Consider the following 25,448-nt stretch of genomic DNA (forward strand, 5'->3'; position numbering starts at 1 on the left):
CCCTATAAAGTGGTGAGCAAACTTTCTACCATCAATCTAAATGTACTAGCAAACAGTCGACGCGTTCCTCATGTTGTGAACAAAAAGACAGCACAGTAAATATATTGTTATTGTACTTTAAATATGGTATAAAAAAATTTGTGCATAACACAAATTATTCTTGAAAAAGTTGGAAAACTTTGAAAAAAACTCTGATCATGAAACCAAACTAGCCTGGCTAGCATCCCCCAAAAATATGAAATTATATCACTTTTTATTACAGACAATTACAGACTTGTTCTCAAACTCAATATATCCAGGTGCCTTTATTCGTTGAGCATTTCAGATTGACTCTGTAACTAGACTAGTCTCAGAGGATCAGAACTGTGTGAGAGCAGCAGTTGTTCTTTTTGCCTCTTTACCTAGAGTCCGTACTGGTAATTAATGACAGGGAAACAAATCCCACAAGACATGAATTTTACATTAGGTTGTTTATATGCACTGTTTAATTCGAACCTACTTGACAGGAGCACGGAGCTTGGCATTGAAGGGACACAAGACAATTTATGTGCAGTTTTTAATTCAAGAGGTTTATGTCATTATTCATGCTAAGTGTAAAAAAACTCAAGGTGTTGTCGAGTTGTCGAAACTTACAGACACTTCTTTAAAGAGAAGAAGAGAGAAAATACTTTGCTGGACATATCCTGTGTCTGCGCAGGGTAATTTATGAGCCCTGAAACTGAATACTCTGGAGCACCAGACATAAGGCAGTCACAACTAGATTGTCTGGATCAGAGGAAGGTGGCAAAACATCTCATAATAAAGACATAAGCATGCAGACAGGTAGGAATGTGTGCAGCCAGAAATATGCCCATGAGCAACTGCACTCCTAAACCTCCTTGGTATATATGCCTATAATGTCCTCTTAAACAATTCCCTGCCATAACTCAGCAAGCAGAACAATTAGAGCTCTTTCAAATGTCCTCGGTCCTTTACTTCAGCCTTTATTTCTGCTGCCGAACATCACGCTTCAGAGAGTGGAACACAGGCTTAGTTCATGATACATCTATAAATGTCCTCCATCTCAAGGCTCACCTGGAGGTGTCATTCACGGATATAAAGGCAAACCAAAGTGCAGCGAGGGGGAAAAAAAAAAATCAGCTTTGTGATGATAGATATGTGTGGCATGCAGGACATGAAAGTATGAAAGAGTGTTTTTTCCTGACATTTCAATTCAACGCAGGGCCCACTTGTGCTCACTGCTCCCAGATTACTCGGAGTGGCTAAGCCTTTTGGACAAAGCCATTAATTTTATGCCTCTTGCCTTAAAGGCCTCAGATCAATGCTACCTCAAAGACAAATTAATTTTCCCCTTTCTCTCGTGGTTACTTTGAAATGCACTTGGTAATTACTGGTTCTTCTGATTGTTTTTTTGAATTCACTAGACTGAAATTTGTTAGTGTCTTTTCACAACAACAAGATTGCATACCCCTGTCCCTCCAAGTTTTGTAACGATGAGCAGTTAGGTGTGCCTTGTATTGGCATGCAGCTCTATTAGAGAGACCTCTGAGGATGTGGGCTCTTTAAGTATTGATCATTGCTGTTTTGTTTTCAAAATGCACAGACATAGATGTTTTCTTTAAATGCGTGTCAGTTGTTTGGAACAATAAGTGAAAAGATCAATATGGGGAATGATCTTAGCAAATCACTTTAAACTGGACCAGAATTAAGAAACCTGCAGTGTTAACACTGTGCACAATGTAAAGGAAATACCGTCAAGTTGCTAAGGTCAATTATTTGCTGCTTTGATCACTTTGCTAAAACCCCTTAATATAAACCCCTAATCCTGCTGGCACATCACTTCTTCTCTAGGATGAGCATTACAGTCAAGGTTGATGTTTCTGACAGAAAAGGACACGAACGCTCATTGTGTTACATGAGTTCTACAAAGTAGGGAAATATACTGGGTTTTTGTGTTCGGGGGAACTTCAGTCTGTGGTCGATGAATCTTAATGGGCACAATTAATTTCCTTTACGCCTCAAGTTTCAGAGAGAGAGAGAGAAACATTATTTCAGCACCATTAGATTACCCTGCAGAATAGGTTGCTTAATTCAATGCCATATCATGGGTGGCAATAAATCCTAATAGCTACACAGTAAAGAAGTTAAAGGTGTAGCTCTGAAATAAAGGAATAAACAAGAACCAATTATTTGCGAGTGCCATTCACAAAGGCCAGTGTTGTGCTGCTGGCCATTGCATCTTGAGATGCCTCCTCTCGCCTTCTTCAGCTCCTGTAAAACACACTTAATGATGCACATTGACACGTTCTGCTGGAAAGACATATTTCTGATTATATCGCAATAACAGAACAGTGGCTGGAAACGGGTACTTAGAATAATAAGTGAAATCAACAACTAAATTCTGTTGCGTTCCTTGATTAAATGCACTGTTCCTGTAGCAAGTGGCAACACCAAGCCTATGTGGCATTTATGTTTACCGAGGCATTACAGTAGCTGAGAGAGCACATTAAACCCTTCATGGAAAAAGCTCTGTGATGGCCACTTTCCTCTTCTCCCTGAGCTTATTCTGAGACAAGGAGGGTAATTATGATAATTCAGTTGTTAATTACATTTACATACATCAGGTCGTGAAGAGTTGAGCAGGCAGTTTGCATGCATGAAGAACTCATTAGTTTCAGTATTTTTCATATCTGCTCTAACATACTCTTAATTGAAGCTTTGGTTGTTTAGGAAAACAGACACAAACTTGGAGCTACCCCTTGGGTGTCGAGTTATCATTCTGAGGACATTCCAGGGAAAGGCAGGAAAACAAACAGACGTGTTGACAAGGGGCCAGAGTTCAGGAGCACACAGCCTCCATTGAGACATCAAACCTCCTTCAACAGCAGCGGTCAAGAATCAGATTTCCCCCTTGGCAACCCCTCCCAAATATCCAGAAGTTAAAAATCATAACCTGATCCGACCAGTGCTCGGGGGCAACCTGAGCCTCTAGTACAACATGGAGTCAGGTCATGATCCTTATTACCCCCTACCTTCACACAGGAGAAACAAGGCCGGCTCTATGGGATAAGAAGGCTGCAGTCAGGTAATTAAGCCCATTATCAGCTTGATGTGAAATCCCTCTCTGATGACACGTATGCCACCTCAGCATTTAACAGATGAATTTAAGGCCCATAACCACCTGAAAAGATTCTTCTCAGTAATTGTTTTCACTTTTCAACCTTTTCTTCTTCTCCAGTTCGCCATTTGGTATATAATGCTTCAGACTGGTGGTTTTAAAAATATTATACCACAATAGGTTGGCGATTATCTCCTGATCTATTACAAAAAACAGCTTCTGTTAAGTTGAAGAGGTAGCCATGGCAACACAACTTGAAATCCTGCAGTAAGGAGGAGAGGATAACCTCTGTCATATTGTGCAGAATGCTTCTTAAATGCATTCGCAGCTTTAGAGGGAAGTTCACCAGGGCAGTGTTCATAATGGTTTTGGATAAGGCTTGAGATTAAAGAATCGGATAGGGTCGAAGCTAGAGCTGGAGTGAATGCCTCAGCTTCCCTCATGGTAATAAAGAAACTGTTTTTTCAAGAGGCACGATTGCACTCGGAGCTATCCCTCATTCCAAGGTGAATCTGTAATTTCTATCTGCAAATGAGCCCTTTCCCCAAGACTAACATACCCCTCTTTTCTTCATCACACCTGAATTGCATCCAAAATTAAAAGGCAGCCATCTGTGACATCCCATACTGCTGCCAAACAACAGAAGAATAACACGGTGAACTAAACAAAAATAGAGCCGCTCTCACCTTCAGCAGGATCGGGTGGCCCGAAGTCCAGATCATAGCGCAGGATGTAAAAGTTATTCCACACGTACAGCTGGTTGTCCCTGGGGTTGTAATCCACAGCAGTGATGTACTGGTACTGGTTGGGGAAGAGGATGTCCGTGTACTCGCCCTGGCTCAGCTTGGTGTTGTATATGTAATCAATTTGGCTCCTGCTGGCCTCACTCTCGTTCTCTTCGTAGGTTGAGCGAACCACATGTAGCACGCCACACACCATAAAGGCGTTAGAGGCAGAACGTTTGTCATACGCTGTTTCCCATGTGGCCTCAAAGCGAAGCGTGTATGGGTTGAGCTGACTCACCACAATGCGCCCATTGTTCTGCTCTGTGGCATAAATAACCCATAGGCCCCTCTCATCTACTGCCAGGTCAATGTCTGTCTTGCCACCCCAACGATAGGGTGAGGTGTCGTGATAGTTGGCATTGTTAACGATAGCCTCACCACTCTTGATACGTGTGCGCAGGTCAAATTTGACAATGTTGCGCGTGCGTTCCTTGTTAAAGAAGATAGCACCATCATAAGCTACAAAGCCTGTCCCATCAACACGATGCGGCAGCTTATAAGTGGTGGTCTGGCGACCATTTTTGAAGTCCTCCAAAGACGGGTACTCAATGAGAGTGTCAGTGCGGTATGGCGTCCAGGGCATGAAGAAGACTTTGTCTCCAGCTTGCAGCGGGTCTTTGCACCACGACCCTGCTTGCTGCTCTGCCTCAAACAGGAAGGTGGCGGCTCCTACACCCTTCAGAGTCCCAGGACAAATGAAAACTAGTGACAGGGAAGACAGTGAAACAAAATGAGTTAAAATATTAAAGGCATACAACATAATTCACACACATCATTCTTGCTGCTGTACAACTCAAGAGTAGGAAAAAGTTCAGGGACTTGGAGAAATCTTTTAACTATTGCTTTGAACTACTGCTAATGAATAGGGAAAAAAGAAAATAAATGAATGTCTCAGTGATTATTCAGCATGAGAAATGTGAGGTTAAGAGAACTTGCATCTCAAGGTTCTGCTGCTACATCCTAACAGGGACAAAATGAAATAAAATGTGAACAAAAAAAGGTATAAATCCTGCAAACGAAGACATGGGAAACTGGAGAAGTAGAGTTCACACATTTGTTTTATTCTATATGTTTGCCTGTTTCTGATGTGAAATGCTACATCAATAGCTGGGAATATGGACACACTGCACATGCATATTCACAGGACTGAGGTCATAAACCAAAATGATAAGGGAACAGACTTCACATCTTGTGATAAGAGTGAACAGCAGGTTGTCAATGGTGGTGGCAGCAGCAAAGCAGAGGTAAAATGAAAGTGGTGGTTGGGGAATAGATCAGACAAGAGTGGTAAAGGATTTTCACTATTTCTGTGGCAAAAGACAAGAGTAAACACTGATGGGTGAGGGAGGCCATGGCAAAGTTCCCATTTAGACAGTTTTAAATTAATTGGCTCTGGATAAAAAAGGACACAGTGAATTCTTGTTTCCTTTTCAAACTTTTTTTTTTTTTTTTTTTTTAAAGTCTGTGCCAATCTCACTCAGCCATCACTGCTACTTCACATCACGTGCTATGGGTGCAGCACAAGTTGGGCCAAGCAAACTACAAACTGAGCCAAATAAGAATATATTTACACAACTAGTCATTCTTCAAGGGTTAATACAGTGCTAAGCAAGAGTCCCTGGAACAAATCAACACCAAACAGTTGGTGTTTGCTTTCACATTGTGAGGAAAAACAATTTTCCATGTTCGTGGATTGTCATTTGAAATTCAGTTTTGAAATTCATTTGGACTCCATGGGTGCAAACAATCCTCCTATGGGTTTAGCATTTGACAGGAGAGGCAATCAGGAGGGGGGTGGAGACGTAAGGGGAGCTGTACTCAACACCACAGAACAAGGAGCTGAAGGAGGGGGAGGGAAGGACCAGACCACTCATTTACCTTTTTGCTCCACTTCTATTTCAGGCATTGGAAAAGAAAGCAAAAAAAGAGTGCAAAAGGGAGAGAAAGGTTATCATGAGTCAACTATCAGGTACAAGGAGAAGAATTAGTTGGAGGATATGACTGTGAGATGGACTGCAGGGCTGCTTAGGGAAGAGGACCTAGAGAAATAGAATGAATTGTTAAGTGTAACGGCTTCTTATCCTAGGATATAAAAACAGAGAAGTTATGACTGGAGACAAACTATGTGCCGTGCTTTCAAGCGCATTAAACTTTTCATTCTTACCATCTTTAACTGCCAACAACATAATGCATTGGTCACTGTAAAAGCAAAATAAATCCCTCTCAAAGTGCTTCTCATAAGTGGCAGGAGAAAAAAGTTCTCAAAGTCCCAGTCATATTCAGATGAATAACATACTTAGAGAAACAGCACAGGAGTTATTTTTGGCATGTATCGACTGAGGGTGTAATTTGTTCAAACTTTATAAACACAAATCAAAACTCGATTCCGAACTCCCTCGCCCACACACGTAAAACATGACACAGTGCTAACCTTAGAGACCAAACTCCTAAATGAGCCAAAGAGAGCAACAGGACATGAGATGACTGATGAACAGTCAACCTAATATGGGTTTCTTTAGTGGACTGTTTAGCTGCAGCCACTGGATGTAGGAGGTAGAGGCTAGAGACAATATGTGGAAGATTGGAGGTTAAAAAAAATGAGAGCAAAGAGGTTAGTCGGGTGGGGGTGGGGGAGGCAGGAGGTAAAAGGGAGGTCTGTTTGAAAGGAGAAAAAAAAAGTGAATATTTCTGAAAATGTTTATAATTCATCAATTTAAATACAAAGTACTTTCACAGGATGATGATGCCTACATCTGCTGTTAGGAACGACTGTAAAACACCCTTTTAAGGTAGATTAATTTAAATCAGATACCAGAGACAGGGTTTCAATCACTACTGGGTTTTAACCAATGAGCTGATCCTGAATACAAGAAGTCGGTTAATATGAAAAAAAAAAAAAAAAAAACAGAATTATCTCAATATTTTAGATTTTTTTACTTTTATATTCTCTGTATTATGTTCCCACTGGATATACTGTATGATCAGTGAACAGCACCAAACCTGAAGCTAATTTAAAAGGGTCAGTTCATCCAAATTACAAAGAAGGGTATTTTTTTCTAGTTACTGTTAGTGGAATCTAATCATGTAGTTTTCTGCCATCACATAAATACAAAAGAAGTGAATGGAATGCTATTTGTGGGTCACACAGCAGTGAAAAAATAACATTTTTGTAGGGATTATTTCTTCAGTAAAAAGTATTTCCAAAGAAAACTGCTCACAGTGAGGTCAGTGGATTATCTAGAGTAACAGGAAGACTGTTTCTGGAAAGCTTTCCCTGTAGCTTTTTTTTTTTTAAATTTCATCTTTTAATTCTGTTAGCAAAGTGGCAACTGTACTATCAGCACTCTCTGCAGAGCAGTCAACAGCATGTTCTCGCCGTCTGCATTGGTTTTCTCCCGGTATTCTGGCTTCCTCCCTCAATCCTAGAAACATGCAGGTTAGGCTAACTGGCTCCACTTTATTGCCCATAGGTGTGAATGGATGTGAATGGATGTCTGTCTCTCTGTGTCAGCACTGTGACACACAGGTGACCTGTCCAGGCTGTGCCCCACCTCTCGCCCAGTGCCAGCCAGGAATGCATAAGCACTTTGTACAGGATAATCAATACAGGTAACGGGTGGAGAGCATGCTGTTTGCAGAAAAAAATCAGTTAAATACGGATGGGATGTGATAGATGTTTAAACCCAGTAGCTACAACCTAAAAACACATGAAAATCTTAATTAAATGTGTTAGCTAGAATAAATAACTTACTGTATCTTTACACCTCATTTTTCTCAAGCTACTTGTTCTAAAAACTGGTGTTCCATCACAGATTTTGAGTTAATTAGCTTAAAATATTAATTTGATATAAAAGTTGGTCTTAAGTAAACACAGTAAACTAGTGGTCATAGGGTGGCATTTCTTTCCAACTGCAAACGATCTTACAATTATGCTGAGTACAGGCACTGGCTTGCAGAGAGCTCATTATCAAGACATGAGCCAGAAGTTTCACTTAAGCCATTACAGAATTAACATTAATTAAGATGTATAATAAAGTCTAATGATAGATTTGTCAGCCTTGGATCCTAACAGGTACAGATATTTTGCCAACCATGAACCAGATCCAAAAAAGAAGCAGCCATTAGAACCCAACTTTAAAGGCAGAAATCTTAAAAGCAGGGTAAATAAATAAAACCAAAACTATCTGCATGGCTGCATTCCATGAGAGGTAATCGAGAAAATATGTTTCTTCGTAATTGGGGTGAACTGACTCTTTAAATGACTCCAACACTTTATTTCAACATAATTTATCATTATTACTGCTGCAATCTCCTTCCAGATACTTCCACTAGTGTTATCTGCAAAGTAAACATATAAGCTGTATTTGTAGAATGTGGAGTCACAGCACATCTGTCTAGTCTAGACACTTTAAAAACACATAAGAGTTCAGTATGAGATTTGGATGCGATACTTACTATAGGGAACACACTCATACTGGACCTCTAAGTACTTGTAGGTGCCAGGGCATGGATCAGGAAAGACATCAGAGCCAGTGACAACCACACACTGCGTACGGTTGTTGCACCTAGAAAAAAAAAGATTGACCAGAGATTTGATCATGACTACCCACAGCAAGAGTACTGGGCAAAGACAACATTTATTTCACACAGGGGGAAACATTCTTTGTTATATCTAAAATGAAATTGTTGAAATCCCAGCCAGGACTCTCACATATGCAGTTTAGTTCAAACCTTGGCAAACAGAGAGAGGAATGAAAGCATTAAGGAAGAGTAAATGAATGAGAATGAATTTGATAATGAATAACCGAGCAAGAGAGCAGCTAAAGGCGTGTTAAGAATTAACAATGCCATTTCCTTTAACAGCGGCTTCATACCTCTTTGAAAGGGAAGACATTCATTAAAACACACACAACAGGTGGCGGTGACATGCGGTGAACTGGAATGGGTGGCCTCTGGTGATTCGGCTCCTCTGCTTGTATGCACCAAACACTGTGTGAATGTCTCATTTCACTAAGAGGTTATTTTCCTTACAATATGAAATGATGACTTAACTGTTTGATGTGTGAATTGTGTTTACGGTTTGCTGTTTATGGATGCTAAAATGTTCAAGTCGGGGGGGATGGGAGGGAGCATAAAAAAAAAAAAAAGCAGAGGATTGAATTTCTGTAAATACTGTATAGGGTGAAATTGGCTCCACTTCAATCAAGCTCTCTTGAGGCCGAGGAATTCAGAATAACGTCATCAGTAACAGAGGCAAACAAGAAAAAAAAAAATGGCACCAAAATAGGACATTCGACAATTTGGAAGTCTGAGATAAATATTTCAGAAGGTCAGCATCAGTCATGCAATTTGGACATACATTTCAGCATTGAACATGACTTTCAAAGAACCATTAGTAATCCAAGAGGCTTTCTGTCACTGCAAAATGGGTTAGAGCTGCACAACAACCACACAATGTCTTGACTATGCATTTTAACTATGCATAATGTTACAGTTAATTCATGTAAAGAATGTATATATACATTAACCAGAGAGGCTTTTCCTTCTAAATTCAGCTTTACATTTTCATAGCAAAACACCTTCACTAATGGATTTTTAAACATTATATGTGTATAAAAAGACACCGAGTCCTTTATGAAGTTAACAAATAGCTTCAGCGTCATCAGTGATGGTTTAAACATCAGTGACAATATGCCAGCTCCAGTTAAGGGATTCATTTTTATGGCTTCATTGTGAACGAGACCTGCTGTGAGAAAGAACACAGCATCTAAATGTAAACAGATGGGAGTCACTTCAAATGTGCTCAGAGACCCACACCAGTTTCTAGTTATGGAAAGTACATATAGTCATGTACTGTACTTATGTACAATTTTTAGACACCTGTTCCATTCCTGCTTCCTTTATATCCATTTTATGTTTCTTTGGGGGCAAGTTGTCATGGCACATATTAGCAAACAGTTGCCTATTTATAAACCCAGGAGACACAAGGCAACATTAGCATTCATGTAGACCACCTGCTGAATAACAGTAGATCAATATTCACTTTCCTTTTAGTGCAGCTTTGGTCTCCACCAACTCCTGTGGGAAATAGCCAGTTATTTAGCAGCTACATTCTCTGTTATATTCAGAAGCGTCTTGCTTGTATATCTGCCGTTTGCCGGGGAGCGACAGATTTATCAAAGCCTTTTGGCTTAAACAGCCGCCCGTTTGTGACTCGTAACCATGCTGATAAGATCAAAAAGGATGGTTGGCAAGGTCCTCCGTGTTATTTCTCAGTGGGTCTGTGACTATTAACGACCACTCACATTACACCAGATAATGTGATCCACTGTTAATAAAAAATATTGATTATTATAGCTTTGAGGATCTAAACACTTGTTTCATCATTCTGGCATTTATTGCACTGTAATTTTTAGATGCTACAACTCTGGAGCAAAGGGAGTCGTTGTTGCTAAGCATCTCGACACGCTTCCTCTGTTTTCAACTGCTGCTGAAATCACTGCATATAATCTCTATTGCACTGTGCGCAATCTCATGGCAGTGGAGTATTTGAGTCCTACTTGTTTTCTATCCAAGAGCTGCACCAGTAGGGGATTTATTCTATTAGTTTTTACTTGATCAGGGAGTAAGTGGCCTTTGAAATAAGGTGACACAAATCAGCGAAACAGCCTTGTTTTAGGGAAGTGAGTTTGTGTACCTCCACTTGAAGAAAATAGAAAGATGGAGGCTGGCAGAAAGAAAGGTCAGACACACCATCCATTTACAGTACATTTGTGAAGGAATGAGCACCTGAATTTTAAACAGGCCCAGTAACTGGAGTTTCCATCAGTTCCTTCATACATTTTTCATCTGGCCACCTTCTTTTTTGTCAACAACCAAACGTTTTACTTGACAAAACACTTTAGTGTAGATGTTGAAAATCAAGCCGTTTCATTCCTGCCTAGCTGTTTGCTGTTTTAAAAAAAAAAAAAAAAAAAAAAAACTTGCTGCTGATGAATACTTTTATCGCAATTTCCAAACCCACAAAACTGCCACTCTGTGCAGCAGACTTCCCACTGTTTCCATCTCCCCAATCTTGTTTAATATGTTTGTTTATCTGTCTGCAGTGCTATTGCCTTTTGTTAGTCTTCACAATATTGGCAGGGTACCGTGTTTTAATGTGACGCAGTTTAAATATCCCATTGTTTCAGTTGGCTGCAGGCTAAAGGAGGACTGATCGGGGTCTCACAAAGCTTTGTGACTGCTTTAACATCCTTGGTTATCACATCAACCTTAATTACGGTCAGGAGCCCATTTCTTCTGATCTGAATCCTTAGAATAATTCTGGTTATGGGCTTGTGGCACAGCATCTTCTCAAAGCTTTCTCTCACACTCTGCCTCCAGGGAATCTTCAATGGAGATACGTTTGAAGGGCAACTCCAGCAAGTGAGTCTGACTTGACATCAAATGCAGTGGTGCGCAATGTAGCAGGTTTTACTCAAACTGAAGGGCATGGACACTGTCAGCCACACTGTAAGAGTGTACTGGAACTGTGCTGTACATTCAGGAAGACAAAAGTAAGACAGCAGGACTTGATCTATTCCTGAGCTATTCTGTTGTGCTGCATCTCATGGGAGTAAATATCGAGTGAATGAAGCAGGGGGAAACCCAGAGGTGGAAGATGGTGGGCGATGATACTCAGAAGCTAGCTAAACGGGGGCCAGGTTAGGGCAGAGCATGCATTAGAAGATGAACTGTACTGGTTACTATTTATGAATAGTTCATCCAGTGCCTTTTAAAAATACACACACCTCTAAGGGGAAGCATCAGTTGAGCTGAAGTGTTGCTGCACTGTCTTTTGACAGCGAGGCAGCATCCTTTGAGAGTGTAACCAAGATAAAAGGGATGATGATGGGTAAAATCACGACCATCATGATGGGCCTCACTACCTGAGGCAAAGCCACTTCAATGCAGTACAAGGGTTTAAACAAAGTAAGCCCAGTGTTCCAGATAGGGAATTAAGAGGGTGTTCGTGTGACTCCCAGTCTGTCTGAGCTACTCTGATTATGACTCAAACTGCAGCAACAACGCACAGCTGGAATGAAGAGCTCTCCAGCATGGATGTCAATTCCTGCTTGTCAAGAATTAATCTGCGCCCCAGTTTTCTGAATTTCAAAATGCCACCTACATAATCTAGTCAATGAAGCAATATAAAAAACTGAAAAGGTGTGAGATGTTGATTAATTGTTCGGGTATGTAGGTGGCGGCACAAGCAGGGGTGATCGTATAAACATTTTTTTGTGTACAGAAATTATGTGCAAAGAAAAAAATTAGCTCCATACTTTTCGTCTCCAGCTCCTGGTTATGTTTGTGAAATAGGATCCCTCCTCTCCCCAACTGTTTACCTTTGTGATATAATCTTGTAGGCATCAGGGAGGTAGCAGTTGACATTCTCCATCTGGAATGGGTCAGCGTCACAGATCTTGTCGTCAGTCCGGCCGTAGTTGGCCGTCTCGATCATAATGACATCACTGCCTGGGCAGCGGAGATCAATTGCATATCCTTCACATGATAGCTCTCTCCTGACCAGCCCGAAAGGCAAGGCTGCACGACTGAACCCTGACCGAGGGCGAGACACAAAGAGACAGAGAAGAAAATGTTTAGCATATAAATATTCAAAAAAATAATAAGAAAAAGATTGCTGCTACAATACAGTGAGACCACACATCATGCAGTAAAAATCTACTGGCATAAAATAAACAGGCAACAGCAGTCCAACATTTACCACAGTTTCAAACAGATGGACCATTACACATAGTTCAGCAATAGGGAAATTCAGCTCTCCATCTCTGTGGTCTTACATGTTGGCTAAGACATCAAATCTTAATTCATCGGAGATCAACGATAACCTCATAAATTCTTGAGCAAATACTAAGCTTCCAGAGCATCAGGATGGCCTCCACCTAGAGAACATCTACTGCAGAGTCAAATCTATCTGGACTGAGGATAGTTTGTTTTACAGTCATTCAAGCCACCTCATTTGTTTCTTTTGCTTGCTCTGTAAAGCAACAGTGAAGGTAAGGCAGAATCCCAGCAGAATGTAGTGTAATATAATCCATTTTACAGTGTCTGCGATCGAAGAGGGGACTGTCTGGACACACAGGAGGAAAAATCTATACATGGAACACAGCAAACGGGAGCACAGCCAAATTACGCTACATGGGGGAAAATTAACAATTTCACTCAAATCTGTCCCCCATTTCAGCAAATCACAGTGAAATAGGTTATTCTTTGGTATATCCCTTTGCTTTATAAAAAAAGGTCATATCACAGTGGAAGCACAGATATGGAGATTTACAAAGAGAGGAAAAAAGCAATGAAAAAGAAAGAAAGAGAAATCCATTTTCTGAGGTTAAAGTGATCCAAAGTAAAAAAAAAAAAATTTAACTGTCTGCAATTCTGAGAAAACAATTAGGTAAAATCTAAGTAGAACATGCAAATGTGTTCCATTTAAGAAGTGCAAGCAGAGCACTGCATGAACTGTCAATAATCGCTGTTGTTTGCAGCGATAGTGGGTCCCCGAGGGGGCAGCTACCATTTGTATTTTCTGCACTGCTTTCTCCTAATTAGCCCTCTTTTCAGCCTGTTACCTTTTCCATGCTCCCATTGGCTCCGAAGCATTGTCATGTACAACACTTACCACCCTGGGTTCACTTTGCCCCCTCACTCTAATTATCCTTACACTTTTGACAGTCAGGGCCTGATGCAATTAGCATTGTTTGAACTGCTCAAAGTTGAAGTGATTCCGGCTTGAAATTCCTACCCTGAAACCCCCGACCCACATGTCTGGTAGTCATTTCAGCCTGCTGCGCCTGACTCACTTATAATGATATTCTGTGTCAGCGTGCACATGTGACACCAGCAAGCAGAAAAAAAAAAAAAAGGGAGACATCTGTGAAACATACACTGTTAAGAAACTAATGTTAAAAAATAATGTTGGAGTCATCACATATTAGGGAAAACTTCTACACACCCGTGGTAGAAGTATAACAAAATATGAAACTAATGATATAAATTCTCTGGCACTCAGCCACTGGACATTTCATTATAATACCATGATCTATCTAATGGCCAGTAGATTCTGCTTAGCTGGACTGTTTATCACCTCATTAGGGGACGTCAGTGTAGCTGATCCATAAGTGGAGGGTTGTGGGGTCACTCCATATATTTCAATAACCACTACAATTACCCAAACCTTTCAGAAATCCAGCACAGAATGGTGGATGATAAAACACAGAGTGAAGTTGCCAGCTTTCCTGCAAAGACTAATGATTGTCCCGCCTGCCATTCCTCATGGAAGGAGTGACGGGTTTATCATAGCACTAGAGAGCATATCGAAAGAATGCATTTCATGGGGTTTAAAAATTCTGAGCAGAGAGACAATCATTCAGCTAAAACACCCTCAGAGACACACACATAGACAAGCCGTCTGCCTTCGTAACCTCCTTTCTCTGGCTACCCACTGGCAGACTCTACCCATCTATCAGACCACTATGTCCTGATGGCATGCTGCTGTCAACAGAGGCCTAGCGATTGATTAGGCTTGTGCCTTGCAGGGCTCTGCCTCCCTCACTTGTATAGATCTCTCTGGCCATAGGCTAACACTACATCAATTAGGGGGTGTATCTAGACTGTACTGGCAGACTAAAGAACAAATTGCATCTTCTCCAAATTGTGGATGGCCTCTGCCTCATTAACGACTGCCCTGTCAACTTGTAAATGGGCAATAATGACTAATCTGTCTAGAAAGTTAAAATATATATAAAGTAGATTTTTTTTTTTTTGCTCTGTAGGAGGAAGAGTAGAGCTGAACTGGTCGACTAAACTGGTTGTTGCTTCAAATCTTAGCATTTAAGCACAGCTAACAAGGTAAAAGCTTGGTTTAAACAGGTTTTGTGAGATTTTGGAAAGAGAAGAAAATTGTTTGTGAGAACAAATGTAAGTGTCTTAGGGAGGCATGAAAATCTTTTCATCTTGCATTCTGTGTGTTGTTTGACTGCTCAACTTTGCAGTAGAAGACTGCGACAGAAGGGCACCGGCTGCAGGGAAAACAGTGTCAAGAATTTGCAGGAACCAATATATATATATAAAATTGGATTTTATCTGTACTTTGGATCAACATTAAAAATCTGTGAAGGAACAGAATAATGCTTTAGAGCGAACATTTAGTCAAATTGCCATGGAAACTACTTTGACTTTGTTATAATTGGCTGTGATCTCTATTCCTGGCCTTGTTGACACGAAGCCTTATCATGAATTCTGGTCAGTAAGTGACTGCGAGGAAAGTAGCTTTTCAGATTCCTCCTCCTGACCTGCCTGCTAAGCCATCTATTGAGCTCAAGAGAGCAAAGCAAGGGCCAGAGCTGCTTCTCAATATGTTGCATTCTGGTAGTTTTTCTTCCTCTCCTGCTGACAGCCTACAATTCACTGGTAAGAACCCCCCACCCCCCACCCACCCCAATCCCACCTCCGTAATACATATTTTGTTTTCTATCAACACCCTTGAAATTGGAAGTAACACTGCGGCTCAGATGGATGCATCTGAAACCATCCACGGAGTTACACTCAGTGGCTTTTAAAACCCTGGAGATGAAATGAAAAGATAATGGAGGTTTGGTGTTGAGATTTTACCATTTGGTGGCTGCGAACGGCACACCATAACACACATGTTGAGGTTCATCTTTGTTGCACTGTGTATTAGCTCTCAAGATGTTCATGACCAACCTTTTAACCCTACAAAATCCACAGCATCAGAACACCAGACAATGGGAGAAAAAAAATGAAGGAATGTTTGATCTGTGAAAGAAAAAACTGGGCCATTTTTGGAGGGTAGACCAAGTGGCGAGGGCTGGCACAGACAGAAAGCAAAGGCACGGGTTGATGCTTGTCATCCTCCATTAAGGTTTCTTTGATTGGTCTTTGTGGTCCTGGAAACGGCAAACAGCTGCATGCAAATGGCCCTGTTTCCCTGAGGCTGGCCCCTATTGTTCTCCGTTTGGTTTTGACAGGGACGCTTTCTCTGCAGCATAAAGGAGGGTGTAGCCTTTAGTCAAATAAGAGTGCCCCAACCGTGGTCACAGCAGGAATACTTCAAGATTGTTTGTCTTTTTATGTTGTTTTATTCTCAGTGTTACTGGTAGCCAACATCTTTGGAAGAAAGAGCAGATCTTAGAGTCAAGCTTTTCCTCCACCAGCGGGGGATGGCTACATAATCCAATATCCGGAGTGACAGAGTGGTCATACAGCATGTTGTGATTGAGTGGAGGAAAGATTTTCAATGGGAATTTATAAAGAAGAAAAATTAAAAACATATTTCAATTTCTAGTATTAGGCAACAGAGCTTTGATAATGTGGTCCTCTTTTTTTCCAGTCCTTTGTTCTTTACTGCAGTTTGTCTAATCTAATCTGGAACTTCTTGATTGCTGGCCAGAGGAAAAAATTGGCTTGAAAAATAAAATTCAACAAACATTGTCAGGTTACATTTAAAATAAAATAAAACAAAAGTACACTTAACTGTCCCTGAACATGTCTTTAAACTGGCAAACAGAATACTTGGACTAATTTTAACTTACAAAAAGGCAGCACTTAAAATTTCCATTTCCATATCCCTGCATTTGGAAGGCGTTCAGTCCTGCTGCCCAAAATGTGCGACACAAGTTCACAAATGTAGTACATGACTGTCCATCAAATGTGAGAGACGCACAGGAGCGAGGTGGGAGATGAGAAAGGAGATTTGGGATTCACAAAATAACACTTGCTTTTCAAATACAGACGACACCCTGAGATCGTTTCACCATGCTACAATGGCTCATATTTCATTTCAACTGTCGAAAAGCGGTGAAACACTGAAAATCTAGTTGGACATATGGCACCATTTCCCATGGCACTAATCCCCGCTCTGGTCCACCTTGCTGGGAATTGTTTCTAAAGACAGTGTCAGACAAGACCACAAACGCTGGGGCTACACCCAGCTTTCCCAGCCAACTGATATCAGACACTCTTGATTCCGATATAAGTATTCTAAAATAGAAACTGGCAATATAGGACGGAGTCCATTTGTGGTTAGACGAAGCACTCACAGTCATATCCCTTTTCTTGTTTCTAGTGATAGGCTATATGAATTCAGTGTTACTACATCAAATTCCAAAACCACCATTTGTATTCAGAACCATGGCCTTTTCTTTAATTCGTCTCCTGAATGTTTTCCTGAAAAAAATCATAAGTGGGAAGAGCGAATCAAATGCTCTATGTTGACTCATGTCTCGTTGAAGGGGTTTATGGGGGAGGATTTGTCATATTGCTGAGGCACAGTGTGATATACCCTACTGCCTCTTAACTCCTCAGGTGGGTCCATTTAGAGGAAGCTAGATCCTATCCTACCAGATGCAGGCATGAATTGTTTCCTTTACAGTTTCCTTTTTTAGGAAGCAGCATGATTTTATGAAGTAAATTCAGTATTTTTCAGTCTTTATTTCTCTACATGCCACAGTTGTTTGCACGGTACTCTAAGAAGAGGGTGCTGTTTTTATGGCTTTACAAAATCAAAAACACTAGAGCAAACGTGTAAGAAATTAAACTTTGCAATTAACATAATCTGCAAACATTAGCATGGATCGTCAGCTGCTTTTTCCATGGGATTTGTAGTTTCAACATCAGTCTTTTAGCATTTTATCAAACACACAGCCTTCATGGGCATATTAAAGAACTATTTTCAGGCTTCTCATTTTAAAATGATTCTCTTGAGAACATTAAAATAAATACCTTGCTGCTTCCACCAACTCAAGAGGTGTAGTATTATGCATGCTAGATGATAGATCCTTCAGGTCCCACATGCTGATTGTACTGTTATAAGTTTTGTCAAAGTCATGTTTCTCAAAAGTTCAAATCCAAAGATACTATTACCCATCAGTCATGATAGCCACAATTGGGAGATAAATGATCAGGTTTGAAAATACCTGATTTTTCCTTTAAACATGCAAACCCAATTATAGTATTTACCAATCCCACAAAGTACTGAGAATGCACAGTTTTGTTTTGATGCTGCAAAAAAAAAAAAAAACTCACTCTCTGGGTTTATACAATGTGAAAAAAATGTTTAGATTTTGCTACAACTGATGCACAGTCGACGACACGGTAGATTATGTTGGCTCTCCAGGACAGCCAGCTCTTGGCTGCAGAAGACTGCAGATGAAGAATTCATCTCAGCAGAGCTAGACCTAAAAAAGCCCATAAAAGCCTATAAGAGTAGAAGGCATAATGACTCTGTCTTAATTTGGCCGCAAGAATCAAGGTTTTCTCCTCTGACGATTGGTTGAATGATCCCTGACCCCGTGGGCGAACATCAAAGAAAACGAGTACGGAACGAGGGGAGCATCATTACATTACTAATACATATAATCCTCTAAATGCAAAGAGGGTCAGTGCTTAATATAAGTCATGACAGCAATAGTTCAGCTGAAGAGGCATTTCTAGATGTAATGTCTTCTTTTGTTTAGCCCATGGACACATCACTTGGATTAAAGAAAAGTATAATTCGACAACTTGTACAGTCTACTGAGAAAACAACCTCTTCATAAAGACGCAAATAACTGTCACAGAGACTAAATATTTGGAAGGAAAAAAATGCAGACTTGGAAGATCCCGAGAGAGTGTCATTTTGACAGAATAAGATCATTGCTTGTTCAATACCTAACATATTGTTGCATATCTTTTTGCAAGGTAGTTGATGAAACACGTAGAAAGATGTGAGTTTAAAAACTCTCCCAAGTGCAACAGGGATATAGTTTCACAGGTTTGATCTACCCTGAGTGATGCTTAATTCCCTTTAAAGCCCATATTTTACCACTGCACTTAAACCCCAGCTGGATTTTCCACTCAAGAAAATGTCTGAGAATAAGTCAGGTGCTTCCCCGAGGGCATGGATGGAGATGAAAAAATGAGGAGGATGCAGTGGAGAACAAGAGGGGGTAGGAGGGATACGAGCTTGTCTCCATCACATGCTAGTGTCTCTGTTCTTGTTTGCTGGGGCAGACTCTCCCCAATTCATCCTCCTAATCAACCCCCCCACCTCCTGCACCCATCCCTGCCCAGCCTAGGAGGCTTACTCACATAGACAGTGTCAGGAGAAGCTGCAACTGGAACACGGATTACATGAATAATGAGTCAGAGACGACAAGGATGAGTAGGAACAGAGATCAGGGCCTTGAGACGATAATGAACAGACAATTCTGATAAGAGACACAAGGCTTTATCTTCATGCAGTCCACGAGCCAGCGGTAGCCTTTATACAGTAGTACTATCACTTTCATTGGGCACAAGTCAATTTTGGTGCTTTCATGTCTCCAAACAAAGCCACTTGTGGATGGAGTTGTACAGTTGAGGTTGTGTTTATGCAGATGAACTGATGCAGCGTAATTTTGGAACTAATGGCATGAAATTGTGTTTATGTGTTCCGCCTCTCCACGAGAAATGTTTGTGGCTTTAGTCGTTGCATGCAAAAAAATTAAAAACAACTTTTATGTATGTTTTGTTTTGCCTGTTTTATTGTAACATACGTTTTTCATCTAGTGCACATGTCACTGAACATTAAAATACAATATTTAATGCAATTAAAGCAGAGTCTGTGCTGGTTTGCATTAATGGGTGATTCTTATCAGGAATGTCTTCAGGACACATCCTGAGCTCCTGTTAACAAAGTTCATCCTGCTGTATCCAGAATTCATGCACTGCACCTGGACTTGACTTTTACATCTAAGTAATGCGGCTTTAAAAATGCACACCCATGTGCGCTTGTGCCTAGTTTCAGGAAAATAAAGCTGATTTATGCATATGGTACAAGGGAGAGTCTCCACGAGCCGCCACAACCTGTGAGGCAGAAGTAGCGTGAGAAGAGCAGCCGAGCTAGCATCACTACCATCAAGGTAGTCTGCTAAAATGAGACTACTGTTAGTTCTGTGAGCTACTACGATATTAGATAATAATAATAATAACACACAGCACTAGCTAAGAGTCTGAAATCTGTGATAGCAGAACTGTTATCCAGACTGTGATTATTTTGAAGGGTGTGACAGGTTGGTTAATAAATATCTCAGTCCAGGTGTTCTTCTAAACTTTTCAAGCTGTTCATATGGGATTCCTCATTGTTCGCCTTCTTCTACAGTATTAGCCAATGCAAGTTACTGTATCTTACTCATTACATCTCTGCAGGCTTTGTGGTTGACACTGCACTGTTCTCAAGTGTGCCCTCTGTCTTGAACATTTTCTAACGTACTGTGTGCACTGCTTGTACATGTGCACTTGTCCATTTTGTGCAGTTTTTGTATACACAAATACTTGTAGAATTTATGTTCTTTTATGTAGAGGCATGGTTCCTGGAGGAATGCTGTTTCTATGCACTGTGCTCACTGTACATGGTTGAAACGACAATAAAGAGCCCTTGAACCTTGAGTAATACTCCCAAAAACTATTCTGTGGACAGCTTTGAATGTCTCCCTGGAACAGAGGACCTTGCTTTGCCAGTCACAGCCACTTGTGGAGAGTTTCTCAAAGGCACTGCTCAGATGCATACTGCACATGTACATACTGTAAAGTGAGACAGGTAAAGTCATTGTGGGTTTTTAAACAACTCTGTTACTGGAATATTTTGGAGATTTACAAAGAAAGACAGTGAAAAAAAAAAAAAAAACCATCCAGACACATTCCTTGGCAATAACCCTCTGCTATCTCCGGAACACTGACCACTTTGATTGACTTGAGCGTGATGACCTTGCCCCATTCTCTTCCACCAGCATTCTGGTCAATGCAAGCAGAAAACAGGAGCGCTGATAAGAGGTGCACAGATGGGGAGATCGTGATGACAGACAGTTTCCTGCCCTTCATCTTTGATGAGGCCATTGTGCCTCGCACTCTCAGTGGGGATATATACTGCAAGAGGGGGTCAATGTGCATAACATAAGGCAAACAAAAACGTCCTTTGTGCTTTGCTGCTTCTCTGACTTATTTCTTGCTGCGTACTTATTCAATTTCCTGCACGGCAGGAGAGGGCTTTCTTATCTTACACTGTTTATACCTGCAAATCGGCTGGTGGCCTTTTGTTTGCAGGTGACCCACCCTGAGGTGACATTTAATTCCTGGACAAAAAGTGTGTGGTCATGCTCTATGGCACAGACTCTCAGCCTGAGGAGATTACTAATACAGTGAAGGCAACAGAGGTGCATTCATAGCCTGTAGTGACAGTCTCCCTGTAGACACAGAGAGAAAGAGATCCAACACACATCGTTCATCTGACTCGAATCATACATGACTATAGCCATGTAGAAAGAAACCATTGGGAGATGAAGCAAAGTGAAACCAGTTAAACTTAAACAACAATCCCATCCATTACCTACATGTGCTTATTCTTAATTAGGGTCTGCTGGAGCCTATCCCAGCTCTCTTTGGGTGAAAGACAGGGGTACACCCTAGACAGGTCACCAGTCCATCACAGGGCCACATAGAGACAAACAGCCACACACACTCACACTCACTCCTATGGGCAATTTAGAGTCACCAATCAACCTGACATACATGTTTTTGGACTGTGGGAGGAAACCAGAATGCTCAGAGAAAACAGAAACTCCCCTGCTGGGTTTTGAACCAGGAACCTTCTAGCTGTGAGGCAACACTGCTAACCACCAAGCCATCATGCTACCACAACAATCACTTTCTGACTTTTTCTTTCACCTACTTTGACTTACTTTAAGTAGAGAGATTAAAAAATCTGTGCCCACAGTAAACACACACACCTGAGTCACAGAAAGCCATGAAAAAGCACATTTAGCAAATCCATCATAATTTCTTTTATTGACTGCCCTCCTTTCCCCACTGTCAACATTAGTTTTTACAGAACATTTACTGTGTAAATCATAACCAGCAGTAACAAAAATGTGAGACCTGAGCGCTCATGACATTTACTGATACGCAGCAATGAACAGAGCAACAAACACATTATTTCTGACCAGTTTTCACACAGAGCAAATATAACTGCACCCTCCCTCTTTTTTTCAACAAGAGGTTGTTTTTTTTTTCTTTTTTCGATTAGATGGCCTTTGTGTTTTACACACATGATGTGTCTTCAAAATCAAGGCCTCTTTAACAAATTAATGTCTAAAATGTTTGTCACATATAAAAAAAACAGCTGGAGTGGCTGTACTAAAAAAAACAACTGCCGCAGGTATTTAGTCAGAGCAACAGACTGCTTTGATTGCCTTAATACAATGTCCCTCTGGTGTTAAATGTTATATTCCTGCTTTTGTTTTTACATGTTTGTTTAGCTCTTATGTTTTTTTGTTCACATTAAATTAGTTCTGACATGCCTCCGAGCTATTAAAGGCATTGGGTGATCACTGAAACACACTAAAATCTGACAGGTTCTTGTTGCCTCTGTAAAATACTTGTTCTGTTCCAATCCTGATTTATATTGTTATCAAACATGTCCATGCACACAAAGAAAAGAAGAAATACTCTACAGCTTCTCTATGGTCTTGATTTTTATTTGAAACCCTTCTGCTTCCTCTCAAGGTTAAATGCATCACTTTGTTATGACAGCTGCACCCTCCTGCAAAGCAGTGACTTACACCAAGCAAATCCAGAAGTTTAGATCCTGAGGTAAACTAATTTTTGGTTGTAAGCCGAACTCATCTATTATTTGAATTAGACTGCCTGGAGAAAAAAAAAAAAAGAAGTGCAGACAGGAAAGAGTGAGGTAGGCATCTGGTCCAATGTTTATACAACTTGTTACCATAAGGGGTGTGAACTGAGCGAACGAGATTTAGGACATGCTTAACAAATGAAATTAAACTGTCAGAAAACTGTAGCTCCAAGACCATTAAATTAATTGTTTGTTCATCAGCTGGCCATATAACAGCCATCTTTACAATCACATCCCCACACACAATAAAGTCTCCCTCCTAAAGGGAAAAAGGCTCACTCTAACATTCATATTGAATGGAAACATCTCTTGCTGCTTTTGCTTTACCAAAAACTCACTCAGGAAATCGCTGTTGCAATAAATCTAGGATGACCCCATCAGGGGTGATATTGTATTTCATTTCCTCTGAGTGAAATAGTGATTCTGGAGATTCATGTGACTCTGGCTCATTTCAATTTCATGTTCTCTTATGATTCAAAACTTTCCACATTCTCAGTTATTATTAAAACAGCGCATTGTTATGCAACACAATACAGAAATATATCCGATGCATTGTACATAAACTGAAAAGCTGCATACCGGAGAGATGGTGGTGCAATGTTTAAAAAAAAAAAAAAACAGTACTGACAAATAATGGAGAAAAAAAAATTCAAAAACTGCAGTAATGTGATGATGTATACATCACCATATGGCTCCCAATCTGTAGGAAAGCCCATTCAATCCAGATGACAAACCCCTGCCTTATTTCTTGAACTCCTGCCAGTGGGACAGAATTTCCATGCAAGACTGATATACCAGTTTTTTTTTTTTTTCATTCTCTGTGCTTGTTCTCACCACACAGATTGACCAGTCATCTGTGAATCTCCCATGGTTTAGCTGATAATTCATGATCGCCCTGCCATGGTCTCACAGCATTCAATATGAATTATAAAACGGCCAGCCAAGCATATCAATGGATGACAGACTGGATGTGTATGGCCTGGGGCCAGAGAGGAGTTAAACCACAATGTATGGCGCTGCTTGAGACAAATATTGTGCTGAGACATATTGTTAACCTTTACAACCTTTTGGGGAGAAACACAACCACGCTGGTATGTTCAACCGAGGAATTATACACAATTAAAAAAAAAATCCCTTAGAGCGAAATTATAGTGTGCTCTCCAGAGCAGCAGGAGGCTCGAAACCAGAAGAAAAAAAATTATCAGGAAACTATTGCTGCTTTTTCCATTTTCCCTACAAGTGATTATACTAATTTAGTTATTAAAATATATTTCTGTTCTATTTTTTCTATTTCATGATTATTTTATGTTTTAGTTCTATGTATATATTGTCACCTACAAAGCACACTGGGAGCCACTGTACTAGAGTCAGTTTTAACATACGTTTAACATACGTGGCCAATAAAGCTGATTCTGATTCTGAACTTCACGTTAAGGTCTAATCACAATGTGTACAATGCTATAACACTATCTAGGACCTAGACAAACAGACAAACAAACCTCTGCAGATATCTACACAGCTATCAAACACAAACCATTTCATTTTTTACATTTCCTCTTTGTGTAATATTTAGATAGTAAGGCTAAGGTGGCAGCTTTCATCTTTGCATTTAGACAAAACGGCCAACTACAAGTGTTGAAAGTGACTGCCCAACATAATCCCCCTCAAATCTGGCTCTCTTTACTTTAAAGACTCAGATAACAGCTCTCATTCAATCACAGCAGTGATGCCTCTGACCATTCACCCCACCTTTGTGTCTGCTCCCTTTAAATTTGGCCGTCTCCTTTCATAACTGCAAAAGGGCTGCAAAAACCTCTGAAACAAATCTGATACCTGCATGACCTAGTTTAGTCTAGCTGGAGCATCATGATATAGATCTGTTATACAATGAAAGAAGAGAAGTACAAATAATGAAAACAATGAGAGTATAAAGTGTGATGTTTTTTGAAAAAAATTAAATATACTGCGATATATATAACTGACATAATTTAAAGGTGTAATCCTTTTCATGAAACCAACTCCCATTTTCTTCTCTATTTATAGCTGGCTTTTGTCTGCAATATTTATTCAGTGTATTTATTCAGTAATTATCTGTATACTGCACAAACTTATTGTTAGTGGCTGTGTCCATCATTAGGTACCAAATTAAAATTGCCTGCCAAGGGATTCACAAGAAATAATGCATCCATGTACTCTACTGTTACTGTGTACTAATGGATATCAGCCCCACTGTCTACTGTTCACTCTCCCACAGCTCTTTCAGATATGATAATGCAAACCAAACATTTATTTAAACATGTAATAATTTTTTTTGGCCATGTGGTCATATAAAAACATCACTGACATATCTATTTACACATCCAGCTGTCTTTTCAACCTGACTGAATTTAGGGCTAATAGTCACTCTATTTTAGCTCTGTTTTTGGGCTCTACCAACTCCTGGGGGAAATATTGGGCTCGTTAAATGATAAATGCTTCCCTTTGTTGACCAGCTAGTCATCGGCTGTCTTACCTACTATTTGATGCTGAGCAGGTAGTGTACAATGGGGTTTTAAGAGCCTTTTCACTGAAAACAGCTGCTTTGCTGGAGCCAAAAACAATGGCAAGACAGAAAATACTTATAGGCCAGACAGTTAAACAATGAGCTGAAACTCGCTATAAAGCTCCAGAAAGCTGAGGAGAGCTGCAGATTGATGAGATAAGTCCTCTTTTCACATTAAGAGGACAAAGTTTTTGATACAGGATAAAATTGTTGAGCACTGCTGCTTAGGGATTAACTTTAACCAAATGTCACTTTAGAAAAAAAAACGCTAAAATA

At 40.3% G+C, this 25,448-nt stretch overlaps 1 protein-coding gene across 2 annotated transcripts in view; it reads right to left on the reverse strand.

Annotated features, from left to right (window-relative positions):
- Positions 1-25,448, reverse strand: part of adgrl2b.1 (adhesion G protein-coupled receptor L2b, tandem duplicate 1) — a 78,951-nt gene that overhangs the window by 32,085 nt on the left and 21,418 nt on the right. For both annotated transcript variants that reach the window (XM_026313493.1, XM_026313491.1), the window contains exons 3-5: positions 12,288-12,501; positions 8,359-8,468; positions 3,805-4,605 (exon numbers count right to left, since the gene is read on the reverse strand). In XM_026313493.1, the coding sequence (XP_026169278.1) occupies positions 3,805-4,605; positions 8,359-8,468; positions 12,288-12,501 (1,125 nt within the window). The remainder of the gene's footprint in view (positions 1-3,804; positions 4,606-8,358; positions 8,469-12,287; positions 12,502-25,448) is intronic.

Source organism: Mastacembelus armatus, chromosome 17 (assembly GCF_900324485.2).
Source record: "Mastacembelus armatus chromosome 17, fMasArm1.2, whole genome shotgun sequence".
Classification (NCBI taxonomy): domain Eukaryota; kingdom Metazoa; phylum Chordata; class Actinopteri; order Synbranchiformes; family Mastacembelidae; genus Mastacembelus; species Mastacembelus armatus.